General features: G+C 43.9%; 1 protein-coding gene across 1 annotated transcript in view; it reads right to left on the bottom strand.

The window, feature by feature from the left end:
* USP43 (ubiquitin specific peptidase 43) overlaps positions 1-21,229 on the bottom strand; it is a 125,445-nt gene that overhangs the window by 84,733 nt on the left and 19,483 nt on the right. Inside the window, exon 2 of the mRNA XM_054978260.1 lies at positions 20,283-20,423. Within this exon, the coding sequence (XP_054834235.1) occupies positions 20,283-20,423 (141 nt within the window). The remainder of the gene's footprint in view (positions 1-20,282; positions 20,424-21,229) is intronic.

Here is a 21,229-nt window from a genome sequence, read left to right on the forward strand (position 1 = left end):
AAGTCTTTCCATCTTCAAAGTTTTTAACAACATTAGCTCAAGGCAATATAAGTTACCACTTATACTTTATGATTACTTATTTCCATTTTACATACCCATAATCCTAATCCCAAATAAATAGCCTTTGATAAATTACTCTTAATTTTGCCTGGGAATTTAATCATTGATTTTCTATGCTGCTTTGATCCAAAACATAACAGGAATGGATGGGAAAAGGCAAAAGAACTCTATTCCAAAACAGACCAGGGGTCGTCTTAATCTTTTCAGACTATAAACGCACATCCTTGATGTGTTTTCAGGACTGCCTACCTCCTTGAGTTTGTTAACTTAATAGCTGTGCAACAAAACACTGGCATAGGAACCCCCTTGCATGAGGCTCTTTCATGCATTTACTTTCTCACAATCTCCATTAGGAGCACTGTAGTTAGTCTGCTTGGATCAGGTCCCCATTTGTTACAATGATGAAACAGATGGTTCAGGCTTAGAGGAAAAACATACAATGCCTCAAATGGTCATAAAACTCCAAGAGAAAAGCATGAATTACATTCTGCAACTTGCTCCGTGATCCAGTTCTCATCACGGTCAATATTGGCCATGGGAACTAAAACAACACCCCTTTTTCACTGCATAGTAAGCAGCTCCCTTTCCTAGGGGCATAATACCCCATGCTCTGTTTATTCCTTTGCCTCCTAGATACAATTCTATCCCTTGGTTTTCTTCCACTTCCAGTCCCCTGTTGTTTACCTCTTATCATTCTGCACAGTTTGACCTCTTGTAGCTATAAATCTTGATCTCATTCCCAAACTCAGTTCAGCATTTCACCTGCCCCAAATGAAAAGGAATCCCTGCAGCGAGGTTATAACTAAGCAGAGCATGAAAGAGTAAGAAAGGAGCACACCAGTAGCAATAGCCAGCAAGATGCCTTAGTCAGCTTCCCAAATTACAAGCCATCCACATTCTAACAACCAGGTTGATAATACCAGTTATAGCAGGTAATTATTACGCAGCAGGTGGTAATTTGGGCAGACTGCAGGCTAACACAAACATTCCTCCACTTATTTGCGATTTGTGTCTGTGCAGACACTTGTGCATACATACACATTAAAATAAGTGGAAGTAAGGTCCAGGAATTGATAGCTGATATGTGCAGAGGTACTTTAGTTATATTGCAGGATGTCATTAACTTACATAGTGGTCACTATACAGGACTTTGTGTTAAGTATATATACTACTAGGTAAAGGTAAAGGTAGTCCCCTGTGCAAGCACCGAGTCATTACTGACCCATGGTGGGGGGTGTCGCATCATGACGTTTTCTTGGCAAACTTTTTATGGGGTGGTTTGCCAATGCTTTCCCCAGTCATCTACACTTTACCCCCAGGAAACTGGGTACTACTACATGCTGTATTATATAGAGCGTGGTGTAATGGCTAGAGTGTCAAATTACTTCTAGAAAGACCTGGGTTTAAACCACACGCTTACAAAGCTCATTGATGACCTAGGGCCTGTCACTCCCCCCAGCCCACTTTGAGATCATAATTGAAGAGAAGCAGTATAAACACTGAATAAATAAATGAGTAAATAAAAAAATAATCTACCTCTCAGGATAAAAGTGCATGTGGAGAACCTTGTATATTACTCCAGAGGAGTTAGCCGTGTTAGTCTGTAGTAGCAAAATCAAAAAGAGTCCAGTAGCACCTTTAAGACTAACCAACTTTATTGTAGCATAAGCTTTCGAGAATCACAGTTCTCTTCATCAGATGCATGGAGGGCAAGAAGAAACTGGAAACAGTTTCTTCTTGCCCTCCATGCATCTGACGAAGAGAACTGTGATTCTCGAAAGCTTATGCTACAATAAAGTTGGTTAGTCTTAAAGGTGCTACTGGACTCTTTTTGATTTTGTATATTACTCTGCGCTCTTTCAAAGACTGGCAGGATAAAAGACAGAAGCAGAATGAGGAATCATTAATATGCAAGACCTATCCTTCTATTCCAGTTACATCCCATCTCCATTAAATCTACATACTCTAACAAACCTCTATGTAAAGCCTTTAGGAGAACTCATTCATAGCTATGGAACTGGAGGCCATCAATAAGCAGGTAACATCTGGATTTATATTTCACTATCCAAATCACCATGGGATGGAGTAGAGATCTTGGGTCGCTGTTTGATGGCTGTGGTCAAATTGCTGAAAGCAAACAAATTGAAACTGAAGCCAGACAAGGTGGAAGTGACGCTGGTTGGGAAGGCAGAGATCTTGAAGGACATCATGCTTCCCACTTTCAGTGGAGTTTGTCGGACCCTTACAGACTCAGTCAAGAGCCTAGGGGTTATACTGGATCAAGCACCACTGCTAGAAAAGCAAATTAAGGCAGCTGCAAAAAAATGCTTTCCACTAACTCAGCCTAGTTTGGAAGATGGCCCCCTACCTCAACACAGCTGATCTGGCCACCTGGATCCATGCATGGTAACATCAACATTTTATTACTGCAATGCACTGTACATTGGTCTCCCCTCTAAGTTAACTTGGAGACTCCAGTTCATGCAGAATGCTGCAGGTTGGCTATTATTGGGAGCTAAGAGAACTATGAATATTACTTCCATTCTACAGTCACTCCTTTGGTTTCCTATCAGTTACTGAGCCCAATTCAAGGTATTGGCTATCACCTACAAAGCTCTCCACAGCCTTGGTCCATCATATCTATGGGATTGCCTCTCTCCCTAAATTCTACCTGGCAACTTCGCTCATCTGAACAGAGCCTTCTGCAGGTGCCTTCTCTGTGGTGGCCCCCACTTTATGGAATGGCCTGCCTGAGGAAGTTAGGAAAGCTCCCTCTCCTGGCCTTCTGTAAATGATGCAAAACCGGATTGTTCAAGAGAGCTGTTTGCTCAGATGGGAGGGCAGTACTGTAAGAAAGCGGCCTCAAGAGATCCATCAGGTAAAGGATAAGAAGGGACCACAGGCTTCACCATTTCTGTGAACGATGAAGGATCATAGAATTTACTAGTATTGCTGTAAAAGGCAAGGGGTCATAGACTTCACTACTCTTGCTATAAGTATGAACTTACTAGGTAGTTCTTACGTTTTTTAATATATCATTCATGGAATTTGTCCACGCTCTGTTTCAACAACGTTAAATCTTTAAACACTTTCTTTCTTTCTCTCTCTCTTTCTCTCTCTCTTTTTCTTTCTTTCTTGCAAATTGCTTGTATATAATCATTACATGTATAGTGAAATGGCATGATATTGATTGTACAGATTCACACTATGCAATCCGTTTTGAGTCTGTGAAAAAGGCAGACTATAAATGACATCAATCAATCAATCAATCAATAACATGTACTTTTCAGTATGAGAGCCCCGTGGCGCAGAGTGGTAAGCTGCAGTACTGCAGCCCAAGCTCTGCTCATGACCTAACTACGATCCTGGCGGAAGCTGGGTTCAGGTAGCTGGCTCAAGGTTGACTCAGCCTTCCATCCTTCCGAGGTCGGTAAAATGAGTGCCCAGTTTCCTGGGGGTAAAGTGTAGATGACTGGGGAAGGCAATGGCAAACCACCCTGTAAAAAGTCTGCCAAGAAAACGTCGTGATGCGACGTCCCCCCATGGGTCAGTAATGACTCAGTGCTTGCACAGGGGACTACCTTTACCTTACCTACTTTCCAGCATGAATGGCTATAAGGAGGACTAAGGAGATGGCAGGAGAAAGAGAAACACATGGAAAACACATGTATTTAACTAATGGGCAAAATGAGAGTTGATCTTTTTATATGATTACTGCTCTGGAAAGACCTCTCTTATTGCTTCTATGGCCACAGCCAGGGCACAATCTTTCTTTGGTTTCCTGGTCTGTAAAATATTCACAACATATAACCACCACTATGTGCTGCCATTCAAAGGATGAAACCCTGTTTTTCCTATGTGTAAATACACAGGAATACTGATATGCTTCCATGCAAACAAATTCATCCCCATAAAGTAGCCAAGGGGGTATTCTTTAACTCATGTATTTTATTAATATAATTGTTTATAACCTGTTTTTTTTCCAAAGATGCAAGACAGCTTAAAAAAGCAACATTGGTTTGCAATAAAGATTTTTAAAAATCCCACCAATTCAAACAAATCTAAAATGCCCTAAAAATATGAAGAAGACTCCAGATGGGAACACAGGAGAATGTTGGGGCTGCAAACTGACAGATGAGCACTGGAAGACAAAGATCAGTGGAGCAAGTGAAGCCGCAGACTTTATCTTGCCACTCAGGGAAGCTCCCTTGAGAGACAGCCCTTGTCAGGTCCCGTGGGATCAGGAAGGCCACCATGCAAAATTGGCAGCACCTGGGGAAACAAAGCTCTTTCACACTCAGAGGCAGCATACCCTGCCATTACTGATTTTAGGCAGAAGACCTCATAGAATATCCTCTGGCTCCTTCTCAGCTATTGGTATCTACGGGCACAAGCTCTAAGAGAATTCGGGTTACCAGATAACCTCACAGCCTTACAGAAACAAACTAGCATTAAAAACAAAAACCTTCAAGAGCGAAATTCATGGTTCAAGAGCGTCAGGATTTATTGAGTGAGTGGCACACTCCTGCAGAGGGAAGAGCAAATCATAAATTTTCAGTGTAAGGTTTCATATCATAAAAAGAGAAAGAGACTGTGCAATTCTATGCAATCTATAAGATTGCACTGCTAGTGGTTAAATTCACAAGAATTGCTTCAGTAACTTGCATATATCTTCCTCTGCAAGGAAAATGCAGTAACTTAATTCCCTCTTGTGTGAGAAACAGTATTTCAGTTCCAGAGAGAATGGTATGTACATACCACAGACTAGATAAAGGTGCCGTCTTGTAACAAGTACTAAACAGATTAAGAAACAATTTGCCGGAAACAGCTCAGAGTGACTGTTCCAATAAATTGCCAATTTCGCTAAGGCATCACCAAGTCTACACAACCTAAGCCGTGTGATACCCTTAGTACTAATGATCAAAAAATGATGCAGTTTCTTGGGGCAAAATGCTATTAATTATGACTCACATATTTACTTTCTTAATTTATAGTACACCTTTCTCACTGAGACTCAAGGCAGATTACAGGATATAAAAAAATTCAGACTGAGAGCATAAAACAACAAATGAAGAATGCAATAGGACTAGGTTTACAGAATTAGAGAACAATGTGAACAACAAATTATCTAAGGCAACATATACTATATACGATAAACAATATATAAAGTGGATTGCAAGGTAAAGAATTCAGTAAAAACAGGTGATACCTATAATAATCATTGCAGAGGACTACAATCCTGATTCAAATCACTTTATATAAATGCCATTCCACAAGGTGGGAGCAACCACTGGGAAAGCACATTTGCAGGTTAATACCAACAGGCTTTTCTAAAATGAGCAAAGCTGTCACAGTGCAGCATGACAGGAGAGGCAGTCCTACAGGTATGAGGCTCCAAGGCCATTCAGGGCACTGTAGGTAACAACCAGAACCTTGAACTGAAAAATACAAAGTCCAAGACATGTCCTTGTATGTGGGGGGGGGGGGGTGCTGTTACAACCTGAGCAGTCAGAGAGGCAATGAAATCCTGAGCCAGCCCAAGCAAGGTGTCATCAACATGAATGCTGAAATCACCCAGAACAATCAATCTGGGAATCTCTTGCATGAAGCCAGAAATCACCTCTACCAGGTCAGTCATGTTGTCTAGTGGGGAACTAGGTGGCTGATAAATAAGTAGGATGCCCAATCTACCCCTGAACCTTAAGTAATGAGTAGACAATTCCAGTGATAGCTTTCACAGGGAATCTACCACCTATGACACAGATCCCATGGTAGGCTAATGAATCCCTCATGAAGATAGGCTTTCAGGCCTAAGTTTGCATTTACATGGACCTCTGCACACCTCTGTTAAAGAATACTCCATACATTATTTTTAATCATGAACAGCCACTGTATCGTGCCCTGCCCCTGCTCACATTATATTGTGTAGTGTCCTCTCTATGACCTGCTACGGAAAGATTCCATATTGTATGTTGATAGTTTCTAAAATTATATGCCATCTTTCTGTTCCAAGGCCTCTTAGCAATTAGAAATGCAAACAATATAAAACAAGAACAATAGCAATACCAGCAGCAATAAAAATTGCAATGCCACCGTGCCAGAAGCATCAACAAAACATCAACTGACAACTAACATCCATGCATGCATAAACACCAAAGGCTTGGGTCAAGTGGACACACACTACCTGGAACCTAAAGAAGGACAACATATTAAAATGGACTACACAGCAGAGGTTGGTGTGGCCAGAAGGATGAATAAAGTCCACGTGCAGCATTGGGGTAAGCTACCAAACAGAAGCTATTTAAAAGATCCTCTGTGTGATGAATATAACATGAAGAGCAATGTAATGGGTAGGCGATTCAGGACAGAAAAAAGAAAGTACTTCTGCAGTATTCACTGTCACAATGTAGTGATTCCTCAAATGTGGGTGGCTGTAAGATGGGATTCGAAAATATCATGGATACGTTTCTTAGTAGCTATTAGCTATGATGGCTAACTGCAACCATTTTCAGAGGTAGGTTATCTCTGAAGAGCAGCTGCTGGCGGGGGGGGGGACATTAGTGGAAAGCTTGGCCCCCATGTCCTGTTTGTACACCTTCCAGTTGGCCACGGTAGAAAACAGGATGCTGGACTTGATACATGCTTAGTCTGATCCAGCAGAGATCTTCTTATGATCTAAGGGTATGGATCCAGATAAATAACTAAAGTGGCAACTGGGAGCCAAGCTACAAGTGACGCCTGACACAGGTTGGACACTTGTCAGCTTCCCTCAAGTTTTGATGGGAAATGTAGGCATCCTGGTCTTGCAACTGTAATGGAGAGCCAAGCTGTAAAACCAGGACGCCTACATTTCCCATCAAAACTTGAGGGAAGCTGACAGGTGTCCAATCTGTGTCAGGCGTCACTTGTAGTTTGGCTCTGAGGCAGTGAAGTTTACCTAGAGTTACAGGGCTTTTTTGTGTGGTAACTGCGCACACACACACACTGGTGGCTTTACTATTTCTAAGCTCTTTCATCTCAGACTCAGCAGTTTAGTGTAGTGGTTAAGAGTACAGGACTCTAATCTGGAGAGCCAGGTTTGATTCCCCACTCCTCCACTTGAAGCCAGCTGGGTGACTTTGGGTCAGTCACAGCTCTCTTAGGGCTCTCTCAGCCTCACCCACCACACAGGGTGATTGTTGTTGTGGGGATAATAATAACATACTTTGTAAACCGCTCTGAGTGGGCATTCAGTTGTCCTGAAGGGCGGTATATAAATCGAATGTTATTATTATTACTATTAGCACATGCATTTCCAGAGGAAAGCTTGACAGGGATCCTGGAATCCCCACCCAGGGATCTCAGGGTTCCCCCAGCACCAAAGTCCTTGCCAAGCAGTTACACAAAGCTAAAGCTCACGCTCTGCATTTTAAGAGTCTGAGTATCTGCCCCCCGCTCCACCGCCGCCGCCTCCTCCTGCTTTCGGGACTGCATTAACAGCTTGAGCAGGCAGCTCTGTTTGAGCCATGTCTTGAGAGCGCCAAGGCAATCAGGCTGAGGGAAGGATCAGTGAGGGCTAATGAATTCTACCATCTGCCCAGCGCAGAGACAGTTATTTAAAGGATGTGTAGGAACGGTGGGGTCTTCTGGGGATGAGCTGAGACAGCTGTGGTTATTGAAATTTTGAAAGTCCAGGTTGGGCAGAAGTAGACATCTAGCATAAAATACGCACACACACAAACCCATGCATTCAGGAAGCTGCTTTCAGTGTGGCCCATCATTTCAGTCCAAGTGTGTGTCGTGTTTCAGCGTTCTGAAAGAATGAGGATGGGCCTCTTCAGAGAACCACATCTGATGCCAAGGAAAGTCTAAGTTTCTCCCAGACTTCTGCTGCCCCAGTGTGTGCCAGGTGCAGAGAACGCCAAACACATATCCTCTCTATCTCATGCGCGGCCAATGTACACTTCATTTATTATGCTAATGATTAAGATTGGGGAAAACCTACTCTCCAGGAACCTGGTGGTGAGTTAACAAACAAAGGAGCTGTCCAACAGAGGAAGGTACCCAAGGCCTGGGCCTGGAGCTAGGCCCAAGGCCTTGGCTGTTGACACTGAAGAGAATCTGTCCAGAAGCTGATGGAATGGGCAGACCCCTCAGAATGGCCCAGCTGATGGGGAGGGTTTGGCAGAGGACCCTGGATGGCTGGGAGGCAGACAATGGGACCCCGTGCAGTCAGCTGGCTGCCATCAGAATGGGAAGCCAGGGCATATCCTGCTGGATCAGCTGACATCTCTGAGGTGCGAGAGTGGCAGGAGAGCCTTCCGCAAAGCCCTGAGGGGATGAGGAGGAAGAAGGAGGAGGCTGAGCACCAGGGGTGGGAGGGACTGGCCCAAACTCTCAGAGGAACCCGCTATCCAGGACTACTGTGGGACCATCCATTGAGGAGGCATGGGAGAGGGGAGGGAGGAATAAATGGGGGCTGACATCCAGGCCAGGGAGGAAGGAGGTCAGATTTCTCTAGGTTACAAAGAGGTCCTAATCAGGAGAAGGAGGAATCACAACCCCCTTCTTTCCAGCTATGAGGCCTGTGGGTGTCCGTGCTGGGGAAACATGGGGGGTGCTGATCACGGATGGGCTACGATGGGCTTCACAGTCTTGTTGCATGGGAAGGACCCAGGCATGGTGCAAACAGTGCCCTGGAATCAGGAGGTTCCAAGGACAGTGTGTCCTTCCTAGCAGTACTTTTAGAAGGACCGTGAGGGGATACAGAGATTTCCTGGGAATAACAACAACAACAACATTCGATTTATATACCGCCCTTCAGGACAACTTAACACCCACACAGAGCAATTTACAAAGTATGTTATTACTAGAAACAAAGTATGTTGTGGGGGGAAATACAATGGGCTCTAGAAAGGGGAAGGTGGGGAAGTGGGCATTGCCTCCTCCTCTGTGACTGATACCGGCTGGGTGAAAGAGGAGGAGGGAACTGCCACCTGCTTCACGCCTCATCCCAGGCACGTGAAGGAGGAGCAGGCATTGCCACCTGCTCCACACCTGATCCTGGATGGGTGAAGGAGGAGGGCAGGCATCATCACCTGCTCTGTGCCTCATCTCACCTGGGTAAAGGCAGGGGGTGGGCACAGCCCATTGCTCTGCTCCTGATCCCAGCTGGGTGAAGATTGTGGGTGGGCATTGCCACCTGCTCCACACCTGATCCCAGCTAGGTGAATGGGGGCTGGCATTGCCACCTGCTCCACTCCTGATCCCAGCTGGGTGAAGGCATGGGGTGGGCATTGCCACCTGCTCCGCTCCTGATCCCAGCTAGGTGAAGGCAGGGGGCAGGCATTGCCACCTGCTCTGGTCCTGATCCCATTTGGGTGAAGGCAGGGGGAAGGCATTGCTCCGCTCCAGATCCCAGCTGTGTAAAGGCAGGGGGCAGGCATTGCCACCTGCTCTGCTCCTGATCCCAGCTGCATGAAGGCGGGGGGCAGGCATTGCCACCTGCTCCACTCTGGATCCCAGCTGCATGAAGGCAGAGGGCAGGCATTGCTGCCGCCTCCATGTCTGATCTCAGCCTGGGCTTCCTACCATGGTGCGCTCTCTGGAGGGACAGGCTGCTTCTTCTGGGCTTTCCTCCATGGCAGCGCCCTCTGGAGGCATACCAGGGTAGGAAGTGAGTTGTCTGGAACATGCTTAGCCTTTTATATAGTAGGATTATCCCCACAACTATCTCCCTGCAGTGGGTGGGGCTGAGAGAGCTCCGGAGAGCTGTGACTGACCCAAGGTCACCCAGCTGGTTTCAAGTGGAGGAGTGGGGAATCAAACCCGGCTCTCCAGATTAGAGTCTCATCGCTCTTAACCACTACCTCAAATTGATGAGCTCCTCCTCCTTTTCCATGCAGTTTTCCTTCAGTTGAAGGAACTGGCAAGTGTTGACACTAGCCTTATCTTCCTTATGTCCCATCCTACCTCCTTTCTGCGGGCCATCTTGGGCCCCCAGGCTCAAGGACACATGTGAGTCCAAGCGAGCCATCTCATTTGTTATTCTAGGGAGACCTGAATGTGGATTTTGACACAGAGATGCATGTCAGCATGAGAGCTGACAACACTTCTACCTGCCCCAGTGTACATCCTGAGTTATGCCCTGAAACACATACTAGGTCTGCTGTGCTGATGTTCTAACTTGCATTCTGCTGGCTCCTTTAAAGGTACTTTCAACTGACCTCACATCTTCCTACCTTCCAGCTTCCCCACCCCAAAACAATTCCCCGCTTGTGCTAAAATCGGGTTCTAAGCGCTTCTTCTCCCGAGGCTCCTGTTTCCACCAGCAACAAGAGAAACGCATCACTTTGTTCAGGAGGAGTTCAGTGTTCACTGCATGTCCTCAAAAACGGCACATTTTCAAACTGGGATAAGTGCCAATTAATTCTCTCTTCAACTGCTCACAAACCTTATGTGTCTTCTACAAAAACAGGTGACTTCCTTTTGGTAAGGCTTTTGTGCGTATACATCTGTGTGCACATGGGCATGCAAAAGAAAAAAATAGCCAGTTTGCATATGTGACAAGGACTCAGAGAAAGAAATGTGTGTACATGCAGGAAAGAGATACGTGTACATTTGTGTGAAAAACAGATACAGAGTACGGGAGATAGTAGCAGCTAAGTGTTGGAATGCACATGACGTAAGTGGCGCGTCTGTACACTTGGCAGAGAATTATTTTCTTTTGACTTCTGAGCCTGACCTATTGATCTATCTAGTGCACGCATCTTGCATCAACACTATAAGTTAATCAAAAGGTTTTTTTTAAAGAACTAGTACGTGACAAGGAGCACATTAATAGGCAACAAACAAAACCTGTGCATTTTTGTCAGTCTCAGAAAATGTGTACCCTCGCTCCTCTGGAAAAAATAAAACCATAACCGGCGATAGATATCTATGGAGAGTGATGCTAAGCTTTCATCATGACATTAAAAACAAGCTCAGGGAAAAGGAAATGAAAACAGGCTGCTATGATATCACAGCTGCCCAACAGACCCTGAAGTAGAGGGTGTGCAAGAGATATAACGGTGCAGCACTTTCCAGTGCTTAGGAACAAGAATAAGCACACTGCATCTCAGCAGACAGACATCTTCCATGCTTCAGCTCTAGTGGCTACAGCTGAAAAACCACCCCACCTAAAGGGAGAAAGGCAATACTGCTGTTGGGGGGTGAGTGGATAGACTATAATATTGCCAGCCCCAGTACACTCCAGGAATCACACAATCTGTCTTCTCCAGGGAACCACCGGAGCAAATCACAGCCAGAGGCAGAGCAAGAGATAAGGCTGCACAATCAAACACTTATCTCGGCATGTAGGATTACAGTCCATTCAGCCTCTGCAGGCATGATGTGCCCAGCCCGACATCGCTAGAGAAAGTAAAGCACAAAGATATAGGATCTTGTACAAGATGTAAATGAACTACCAAGATCCAATCATGTTACATGATCAGAACTCGTTAGAAAGGGCTATCTTTCCTCTCACTTCTGGCTCCCTTCCCAAGCCAGATGGGTGCCTCACAGCCTCTTCTATTGTGTTCCTGCACATGTTCTGCGTAGGAAAGTGCATGAAAGCCATTTCACCATGCGTCCATAGTATATGATAGCTGGGGAGCCATAACAAACTGCACAAGAGGTCTTTGTTCTTAAGGGCAAGTTCAAAGGCCTCCTGTGTGAGATACAGTAAGTACTCTCAGATCCTATTTCCTTTCCTGAAGTAAAGATGAACAATTGTAGCAATGTGCAGAGAGGTAATTTGCCAGCCCACGCACTTTCTCTCCCTTTCTTTCTGAAACATATAATATGAAATGGATATAATATGGATTCCTGGAAATCTCAATTCATTTCTTAAAATAGTAGTCCAATCCTAAGCAGAGTCGCACCCTCCTAAGTCCATTAAGGTCAAATGGCTTAGAAAGGTATGACGCCACTTAGGATTACATTGTAAGAGAGCAGTCCTAGCCTGGTGTACTCAGAATCCCACTCAGGTCTATTCAATGAGACCCACTTTGGTGTAGTGGATAAGAGCACGGAATTCTAATCTGGAGAGCCGGGTTTGATTCCCCGCTCCTCCACTTGAAGCCAGCTGGGTGCCCTTGGGTCAGTCGCAGTTCTCTGGAGCTCTCTCAGCCCCACCCACCTCACAGGGGGGTTTGTTGTGGGGATAATAATGACATACTTTGTAAACCGCTCTGAGTGGACATTAAGTTGTCCTGAAGGGCGGTATATAAATCGAATGTTGTTGTTGTTGTTGTTATTTACTCCCAGGAAGTGATCTTAGGACGGTGCAGTAACTTTCTTACCCTCTTGATGACAGCCAGTGTGATGTAGTGGCTAGAGTGATGGACAAGGATCTGGATGACCCAGGTTCAATTCCATTTTTCAAATACTGCCAACAACCTTTTGTGTATGTATAATACAAGCATATTTCTGGTTTTGCCAAAGAGGATCAAATTGGTTCTCTATTCAAACCACTGCTATTCCAACAGGTAGCAGCTAACTAGGGCTTCAGGCAAGTGGTCTGTCTTGGTCCTAGTATCTGAGAGCGGGACCACAAGTGACGCCTGACTCAGGTTGGACACTTGCCAGCTTCCCTCAAGTTTTGATGGGAAATGTAGGCAGCTTGGCGGAATGTTGGACAAGTGACAGTTGAAAAGTCCATTGGACAGCAGTCAGAGAGTCAAGCTGCAAGACCAGGATGCCTACATTTCCCATCAAAACTTGAGGGAAGCTGACTAGTGTCCAACCTGTGTCAGGCGTCACTTGTGGTCCCGCTCTGAGTCCCTGTAACTGGAAAAGTAAGGAATTGAATCTAAAGTTGTTTTAATGTTATTTGTATACTGTTTTATCTGTTTTTAACTGTATATATGTAATTTGAAATGTTGTACTCCGCCTTGAGCCCACCTGGCGGGGAGGGCAGACTAAAAATCTAATATAATAAATAAATAAATATTTTGAGATAAGCACATGAGACTTGCATCATCATTACAATTGGCATGGGAACTGATGGGGAGTGTAAGACTGTGGACAGATGGAGGAATTCTCCAACCTGTAGTTCCCGGATCCTAAATCTGTTTCAAACCCCAGTTTCTAACTACAAGAGCCTTATACTCTTTATCAGTTTGGATCCTCTGTCTCCAATGCCAGACAAGTCTGCCAAGAGGTCTACTCAAGCTATGAGATTGTTCCCTCTCTGGCAGCTTTGTGTCCTTGTCCTCCAAGACCTCTATCCTAAGTTCCAGGGCAGATCACCAATTGAGCTGGTCAACAAGTGAAAAACCTATCTCCTTGCCTTGCTAACACTATTCTGTTTTGGTTTTCAGAAACTGTATTCTGAATGCCAAAGATATCTTGCTTGGTTCAAACACCACCTATTTAGGAAACCACTGTCATACATATGGCTTTTAGCAAAGCACAACTGAGATGCATCCACTGTTAATGCTTAGTATATAGCTAAATCTTCCTCAGTTCAATTTTGTACACTTAGAGGTTTGTGCAACAGGCTTATTAATTTGCCTGCCTAGGTTTGCAGAAATTTGTGCTGCTATTCAAAAACCGTAACAATAGTCATACTGATGTCTCTCTGAAGGCACTGTCTGAGGATTTTAGATAGAATCTCACCAAGATGGGGTTTAGGTACTAAGGCATCTGCCTAAGAGAGAAGGAAGAACAAGCCTGTACATTTGGTGGCTTGTTACCTTTGCCTGGGGCTAGCTGCCAATCAGAGTTTGACAACTGCCATGAACACAGACAGCCTTCTAGACAAAAACACCTGATTAGCATTAAAACAAAGACATATAAATATATTTATGACTGGTACTGTCTGATATAAAGCTTCCTTCTCCTTCTTCTGTGGTATAACAGATAGCAACAACGAAAGGTATATTAGGTGAGCGCTCCAATATTGAAAAAATATAGAAAATTTCACCATAGATCTCAGCCTACTCTGTGCTAAGCTACAAGAGATGAATTACATGAGGAGGAGCACATGAAGCGAGTCGCAATGTTAGCCCGGAGGTTGAGTTTTAAAAGAGATCAGAGGGCTTTGTCAATTTCACCTTTCTACAGAACCAGGGAGATGGCTGCTCAAAGGGTTTGTTAATTTCCTCTTTGCCTCTTAGAAGGGGAGAATGAAACTAACAAAGCCTTCCAGAGGCAAAGAGGACATTAACAAACCCTCTAAGCAGCCATCACTCTGGCTCTGTAGAGAGGGGAAATTAACAAAGTCTTCCAATCTTTTAAAACTCAGCTTCCCAGCTAAGGGTGCGACTCCTTTGATGTGTTCCTCCTCGTGTAATTTGCCTCTTGTAGCTTGGCTCTCTGCCTTGCTTCCATGGTACATATCACCTAGGCAGAATGGAATTTCCCACCAAGGCAGATGGACCGGATAGCTTTAGAGGTTTCCAGAATTCTATCATATCACAGAGACGTCTTCATCTGGGTCAGAATAGGATGCTTTTGCCTTTTCCCAGCTCCCTATTTCCATTCTTGATCACTAATCTTTAAATGGAAAGTCAGAATCTAAGGAGTCATTAGATACCGTTTCAGAATCTTAATTGTTAAGATGTTGCATGGAACAAAGCAGCAATAAATGACTTCAAAGTGCTAGAAGTAGGCTTTTGAATTACACGGAATCTTTTTTCCCCAAGTCCACATGGTAATAAACAAGAACTCTATCCTCCAGTAATTGATACATGTAATGAAAAAACAAGTCTGAAACTTACAGCCTGTACACATCAGGACACAAAGAGTCAGTATGAACTACCAGTAGGCATGCATTCCCCCACTTGCCTTACAAAACACACAGCTTTCTAGGGACAATGAGATTTCAGGTGCCTTGTGGCCCTCTGCTGGTTAGCCTTACATGGCTAAATTATCCCCTGTATCCTGAAGATGTACACCTCCACACAACCACTGCAGGTGCTTTTGGTAGAGTCTCCAACCTTATGGAATGACCTGCCAGAAGAGGCATGGGTGACCCCATGCCAGCATTCTGGAAAGGGCCTAAGGCAGTCCTGTCCCTAAAGACCTTCTGCTGTTTGCTGGAGTAGGCTACTGAGCCTGTAGAATTGTTTCCTTCTGAGCTGTTCCCACTCTCCTGTGTGTTTTTCTATATGAATTTTTATAACAGTATTCGTTTTAAGTGATATTCTTGCTGTGTTCTAATACAATTGATTTTAACTGAAACTTAGATTGTAAGCTGTTTTTGGAAAGACACTATTTAGGGGAAATGATCCAGTAAGGGAAGAGGCTGCAGGGGAAACTGTGCGCAATCTTGGAGCCTGGTCCCAGACACTTAACTCAGTGAAGAGAGCCCCAGAGCTCATGTCTGTGCCAATTCAGAGACGGTATGATTCAAACAATGATGATAAGATGCAGATGAGATTAGATGAGAGGGTAAGATCATTTAGGAGATGCTGTAGACCAGGCTATCATACTAATTTTAATAGCATTTCAATAGGGCATTTCAAGTATTGAAAGCACTTCACAAACATTCTTTCGGTACTCCTCCAAAAAAGGGGAAGGGGAGCAGATACTCTGGGCGCTTTCATAAGGGATACTAAAAACATCCCTTTTTAATCAGGAATGTGTCACATCTGAATCTCTGTAGCACACCCAGGTGGTGGAGGCACATACAAGGCCTCCGTGTGTTATGGCAGGTTCCATGGAAGCTGGGGTTCCACAAGACACCATCAGGGGTTCTGTGAGAAACTGTGGAATAAATAAATTAAAATTGAGATATCACAAAAAAATTCCAAATATACAAATCTGGCCAAGAATTCAACTTTTCAGCAAAAAAAACCTATGCACAAATATCACATTGAAAGTAAACCTTATATTGACTTTGGATATAAACTTTATTTTGATAATTAAGTAAACTTTATTTTGATTTGATATTTGGGAGGGAGAAGGTTAGATAATACAAAAAAGACAGGAAAATGCCTCACTTTTTTCCTTACAATATAAGCTTGTAAGCTCTCTCACACACACAAAGAATGAGCAGGTCTTTACAAATAAATTTTCTTGACAATAATTTAGCAGTAATTGAATTGTGCTCCTCATCGTCAACTTTTTCTGGCCTGTAAATGTTTTCATAGCTAGAGGTTCCTGGAGATGTGAAAAATTAATTTAGGGGTTCCTCCAGGGAAAAAAGGTTGGGAAACACTGTGTTAGAGAGAAATGAGAAGCAAGAGTCCATATCCTAGTACTTTTATTGTTTGGGGAACAATTCACATAACTGTCTACTAGAACCTAGTTGGCAGTCTTAATCCAGAGCCACTTGCCAGGCTTGTTCTTTGAACAACCTTCTCTCTCCAATCTGGTATCCATGTCGTGTCCTCTGTCTTCCTTCCTACTACACTCCTTCAGACATCCCACCTAGCCCAGCCCCTGAGGCCCTGCTTCTCCATAGAAGTTCCTGACCTCCCTTTGGGATGGAACCATCATTCTCAAAGGGGCTCCATATTCCCCAGCTTTGTTACACAGCCAGCAGACCCAAAGTTACTTAGCCCAGCTCTGGTGCCAGGTCCATCCTTGCTGACACCAGGAAACCATCCTGAGCAGTGATTAGGGCAAAGACGTCTGCTGGAGCTGGGGATAGATTCCATGGTCCCACAGCAGGATCTCAGTCTCAGGAGTCGAGAGAGGTGGGGACATGGGGAGGCACTATCAGAAGACAGTGTGATGTTAAGTAAGTATGTACTAAAATAAATGAAGTGATAGCACACCCCTCTAGGAATTGTTTGAAACTCTATGGCTTTACCACAGAGTTTCTGGCAATTCCTAGAGCTGACTGACATCACTTCTGGATTTTCCCCAGAAATGACATCAGGCTGTCACTGACAACTTTTTTCTTCTTATATTATTTTTTCCCCACTGGCTGCAGGACCAGTGGCGGGAAACAGGAGATAGAGGCAGGGAATCTCTTACCCCGCACAGGGACCCCTAGTTTTGGATCCCACAAAGAAGTCACAATGTTATTACTAAAAAGTGAAAGAATTTTTAAATTGTGTGTGTGCGTGAGAGCTTGTGTGTATGCACATGCCATCTGGTAAATTACATTGTTTCATTCAATTTACTGTTATGGAAAATGCAAATACTGATTTAGATGTCATTTGTAAAAGCATCAGCACTTTTTTTCCAGGCTTTCTGAAACACTGCAGTACATTCCAGCCATGGGAGACAGCCTTGGACTTTGTACATATCTTTCCTCTCTCATTACGCTCTGAAGCTAGGCAGCTCTGATTCCTCCCCCACTGGCACAAATTCTTTTCTCCCAGGTTTGCAGATGCAACACTTAGCTGAAGAAATATCCTCAGGCAAGATGGTCTATTTTTTTCCCGCTAATAGGTTGCACTCAGAACTAAGTCACAACCTTAACCACAAATTTATCAGAATGGGTGGCCACTTGCCCGTGAAAGGGTTTGACATGAGACAGCATGCACTTGGCTGCATTTTGAAATAAATCTATGCTGAGATTCTAACATTAATGCAACCATCTAATAGTAACATTTGGCACATTCTGAATGTAACAAGCAATTCACAAATATTTTCCCAGTAATCCCGAGCTTTACAATAATCCTGTGAAACAGATCATTATTATTATCCTCATTCTGCAGAACTGGGAGCCATCTCCACCAGTACGTGTTGTCTAATTAGAATCTGCTAGCCCAGGAGAAACATTCCAAATCCACCACTATCAAAAGCTCCTAGTACCTACAAAATGAAATAACAAATCTGTCCTTGTGGGCAAGCGTACAAACTGACTAGCTCTACATTTGGATCCAGCAATTCAGCAGAGTTGTGCAATATTTTACACAATACCTATCACTTTTCTGCCTCAATCTTATAGGGCCCAGAAACTGCTTGCACAATATCTTGTGCAAGGGAAAAGCAGTTTGGGATGTGCTAGGTTTAACTCCGTGTAAAGGGCTAGTGCGAAGTTTTGCACCCTAGCACATGCAGAAATCTTCTAAGCCCTAGCAGCAAGCAATTATCCTCAGAATGCAGCAAACCTGTGCTGTCCTAGACCACATTAAAAGATACACTGGTCCGAAACAGAAGAGAGTCCAGTAGCACCTTAAAGACTAACCAACTTTACTGTAGCATAAGCTTTCGAGAAGCACAGTTCTCTTCATCAGATGCATCTGACGAAGAGAACTGTAATTCTCGAAAGCTTATGCTACAGTAAAATTGGTTAGTCTTAAAGGTGCTACTGGACTCTTTTCTATTTTGCTACTACAGACTAACACGGCTAACTCCTCTGGATCACTGATCAGAAAATCTACCACAGTGAACTATTAATGCTGAAGTCTGAGGGTTCTAAACTATTTGCTATTTTAATTAGGGCTTTCTACCAATCAAAGAGTTCTCAATTGATTAATTATCTGTCTTTTAACCAATTAATCAGTTAAATTTAAATGTATTCAGCAGCAGAAGACAGATTACAATTTAATAAACAAAAGCTACTCCTGATTAGAAGAAAAAACCACTGCTAATATTTTACTTTTCATTCGCTGTTAATTAATACGGCAGAATCAAAACAGCCTAAAACATAACCAAATATGTCCTCTGATTAAAATTCATTCTCCCTGATTAATGTGGGCCCTCACCAATTATTCAAATGCATGCTTTAGTGTCGTGTTCCCCAACACAACACCTGCAGGCACCATGTCATCCACTGGTACTTCCCCAGGTGTTCCCCATGTTTGTCAGGGAAGTAGGTGAGGAAGCGACAGCAACTGCTGCCAGTGAATCAAGAAGACAGGTAAGCACCATTCATCCATGCCGCTCCTATCCCCCGTTCCTGTCATTTGGCCACCATCCTCTGTGCTGCATGAGGTTCACTGCTGACAGGTGCTCCAAAGATACAGGCCTTGTGCAGTGGAGGTGACAGGTGCTCTATCCTTCATCTCCACAAAGGCCAGCCACCATTGGTATGGTTTTTGTTTTTTTGTTTTGAGACTATGAAATTTAACACTGACAATCAATTACTGATGCAGGATTTCCTCAGGTGTTGTTCTTTAAGCCTCAAGATGTGGCACAGAAGATGCACATGTTTTGCATGGACCCTGGGTTGGTGGCAGCAAAGAACTGTGTGCTCTGGAAGCCATTTGCACCTGACCCAGCCTCCAATGGCAGCTGGAGAGTTACGTGGAAAATGCCCTGCCCCTTTAACAGAGCTTTAATGGAATGTTGTTTACAAGCACAGTACAGAAATGTGTAATATCTGTACAGATTAGTAGCGTACTTCAGGTGATGAGCTTTGAGGCAGGTGTCGAAGGCACTTCTATTATCAACCCTGGAGGGTTCCAGCAACTGTAGTGGCTCATAATTAATAGTAATAAGAATTTTAATGAGGAAATAAACAGGGAAGCTTCAACTGAGAAGTGGTGGGAAGTAATAACTGGGTTCCAAGGGGTGAGGCTTTAACTAGGCCTTTTATGCTTGTTGGTATAAAGTAGGAATGCTCTCGTTGCAGGCCCTGGGCAGAATCCAAGGGCTCTCCTAACACAGTTAATTTGTGAAGTCTCTATCTTCAGCTTCAGTCTGGTAGCAGGACACCAAGAAATCCTTTTCCGCAACTGCTTCAGTTCCCACTTGTGTTGTTCTGGCATTCACAAGTCCGTTCCTGGCTTAAGTTCTCCTCCAGACCTCTAGTTTTACGTTCTCCTCCCTTTTCCTCCCTTCTCTCCTCAGAAAAAGACAACTGTGCTATATAAGTGTCAAGCTGTCGGGAGATGCAGTCCCTCAAAAATTCGATTCCAGTCATCCCATTTTATTAAATGGGGCTTACTCCCAAGCAAGCATGAATAGGGCTGCAGTTTTAGTCACAGCCCTGTCTTGGGAGACATGCCACCTAGGAATGGCATTAGAGAAACAGCACTATCTTCCCCTGCCGAAGAGATTATCAGTACTTGTGACACCAGTAGTCAACCCCCAGTCCCGCCTCAGAATTATCTGTATGTCCAGCAACAAGCATGCTTCGTATTAGGGAATGAGGCAAAGACCATCATGCTTGACAGGCCATCTGAAATCAAAGAGTCAGAAAGGAACAGACGCATGCAGAGTTATGCAATAACCAGCACTGCAACTTCATATACATTTCCACTATTTGGTAGGCACTTTGCGGGAAACTTACGATCAACATAAAGCTGAGAAAGCTTTCAGGGTAAAACCACAGATTATCCCCATCAGACACTGACCTTTCCAGACGCCTTCCCTTTCTGATTAAGAGATGTGGCACACAGGTCCTCGTGCATGCGGTCCAGCAGCCATAGTAGGAACTCCAGGGCGTCATGTTGTGAATTTCCACGAAACTGAGCACCATACTTAGAGACGACATTCTGTAGATAAAAGAAGTGGAAAGATTTAGCACTTTTAAAAATATGGGATGGGGAAAGAGGCTACAGGCAAAGTGGAGGCAAAAGGTATTCATGCTCCCTAAACCTCGCTCATGTCCTCCCTCCAACTGGCCTTATCCTCTTTGATAAGAGACAAGAGTTGGAAAAAGCTGGATCTGAATTCTATGCTTGCTGCTGAGAAACTATACCTGGGCAGGAGCATTTCAGATCACATGACTGCATGTTCCTCCCTCCCAAAATCTCTCCACATTGAAAACTAGCATTTTTAATGGAAAAGCTAAGCTAGAATCTATCATCCTGAATGACAGCTTTCTAAGTGGAAAAAACTGTTTAGTATGAAGTAGCATTCTATTATAAGAGCTCTTCCTGCAGTCTGAAGTGGTGCAGCCCATATATAGGGTCCCCATACCATTGAGAAGTAGGCCTGAATTGCGTCGAACACATTTGCACGACGTGCCCTATATAATTTAGACTGCCTCCAAGATGGCAGTTCTCAAAGAATTTTTGGCAAGAGGAGAGATGAGCTAATAGGGGGAAGAACATGGCATTTGGAATATACTGAGAATAAGGATGCAAAATGGAGTCACACCCAGAGAAAGAAAGTTGACAATGTACAGAAACAGCAAAGAAATATCCCAATGGCTTCAGAGCCTTCTCCACTGACCCACTTATCTGTTGATATATATATATATATTTATCTATATATTTACCTAGATAATATATACCCTGCTTTCCTCTACACTGGAGAGTTGAAGTGGCTTAAAGCACTGTTCTCCTCTTTTCCACTT

This window comes from Eublepharis macularius, chromosome 4 (genome assembly GCF_028583425.1).
Source record: "Eublepharis macularius isolate TG4126 chromosome 4, MPM_Emac_v1.0, whole genome shotgun sequence".
NCBI lineage: Eukaryota > Metazoa > Chordata > Lepidosauria > Squamata > Eublepharidae > Eublepharis > Eublepharis macularius.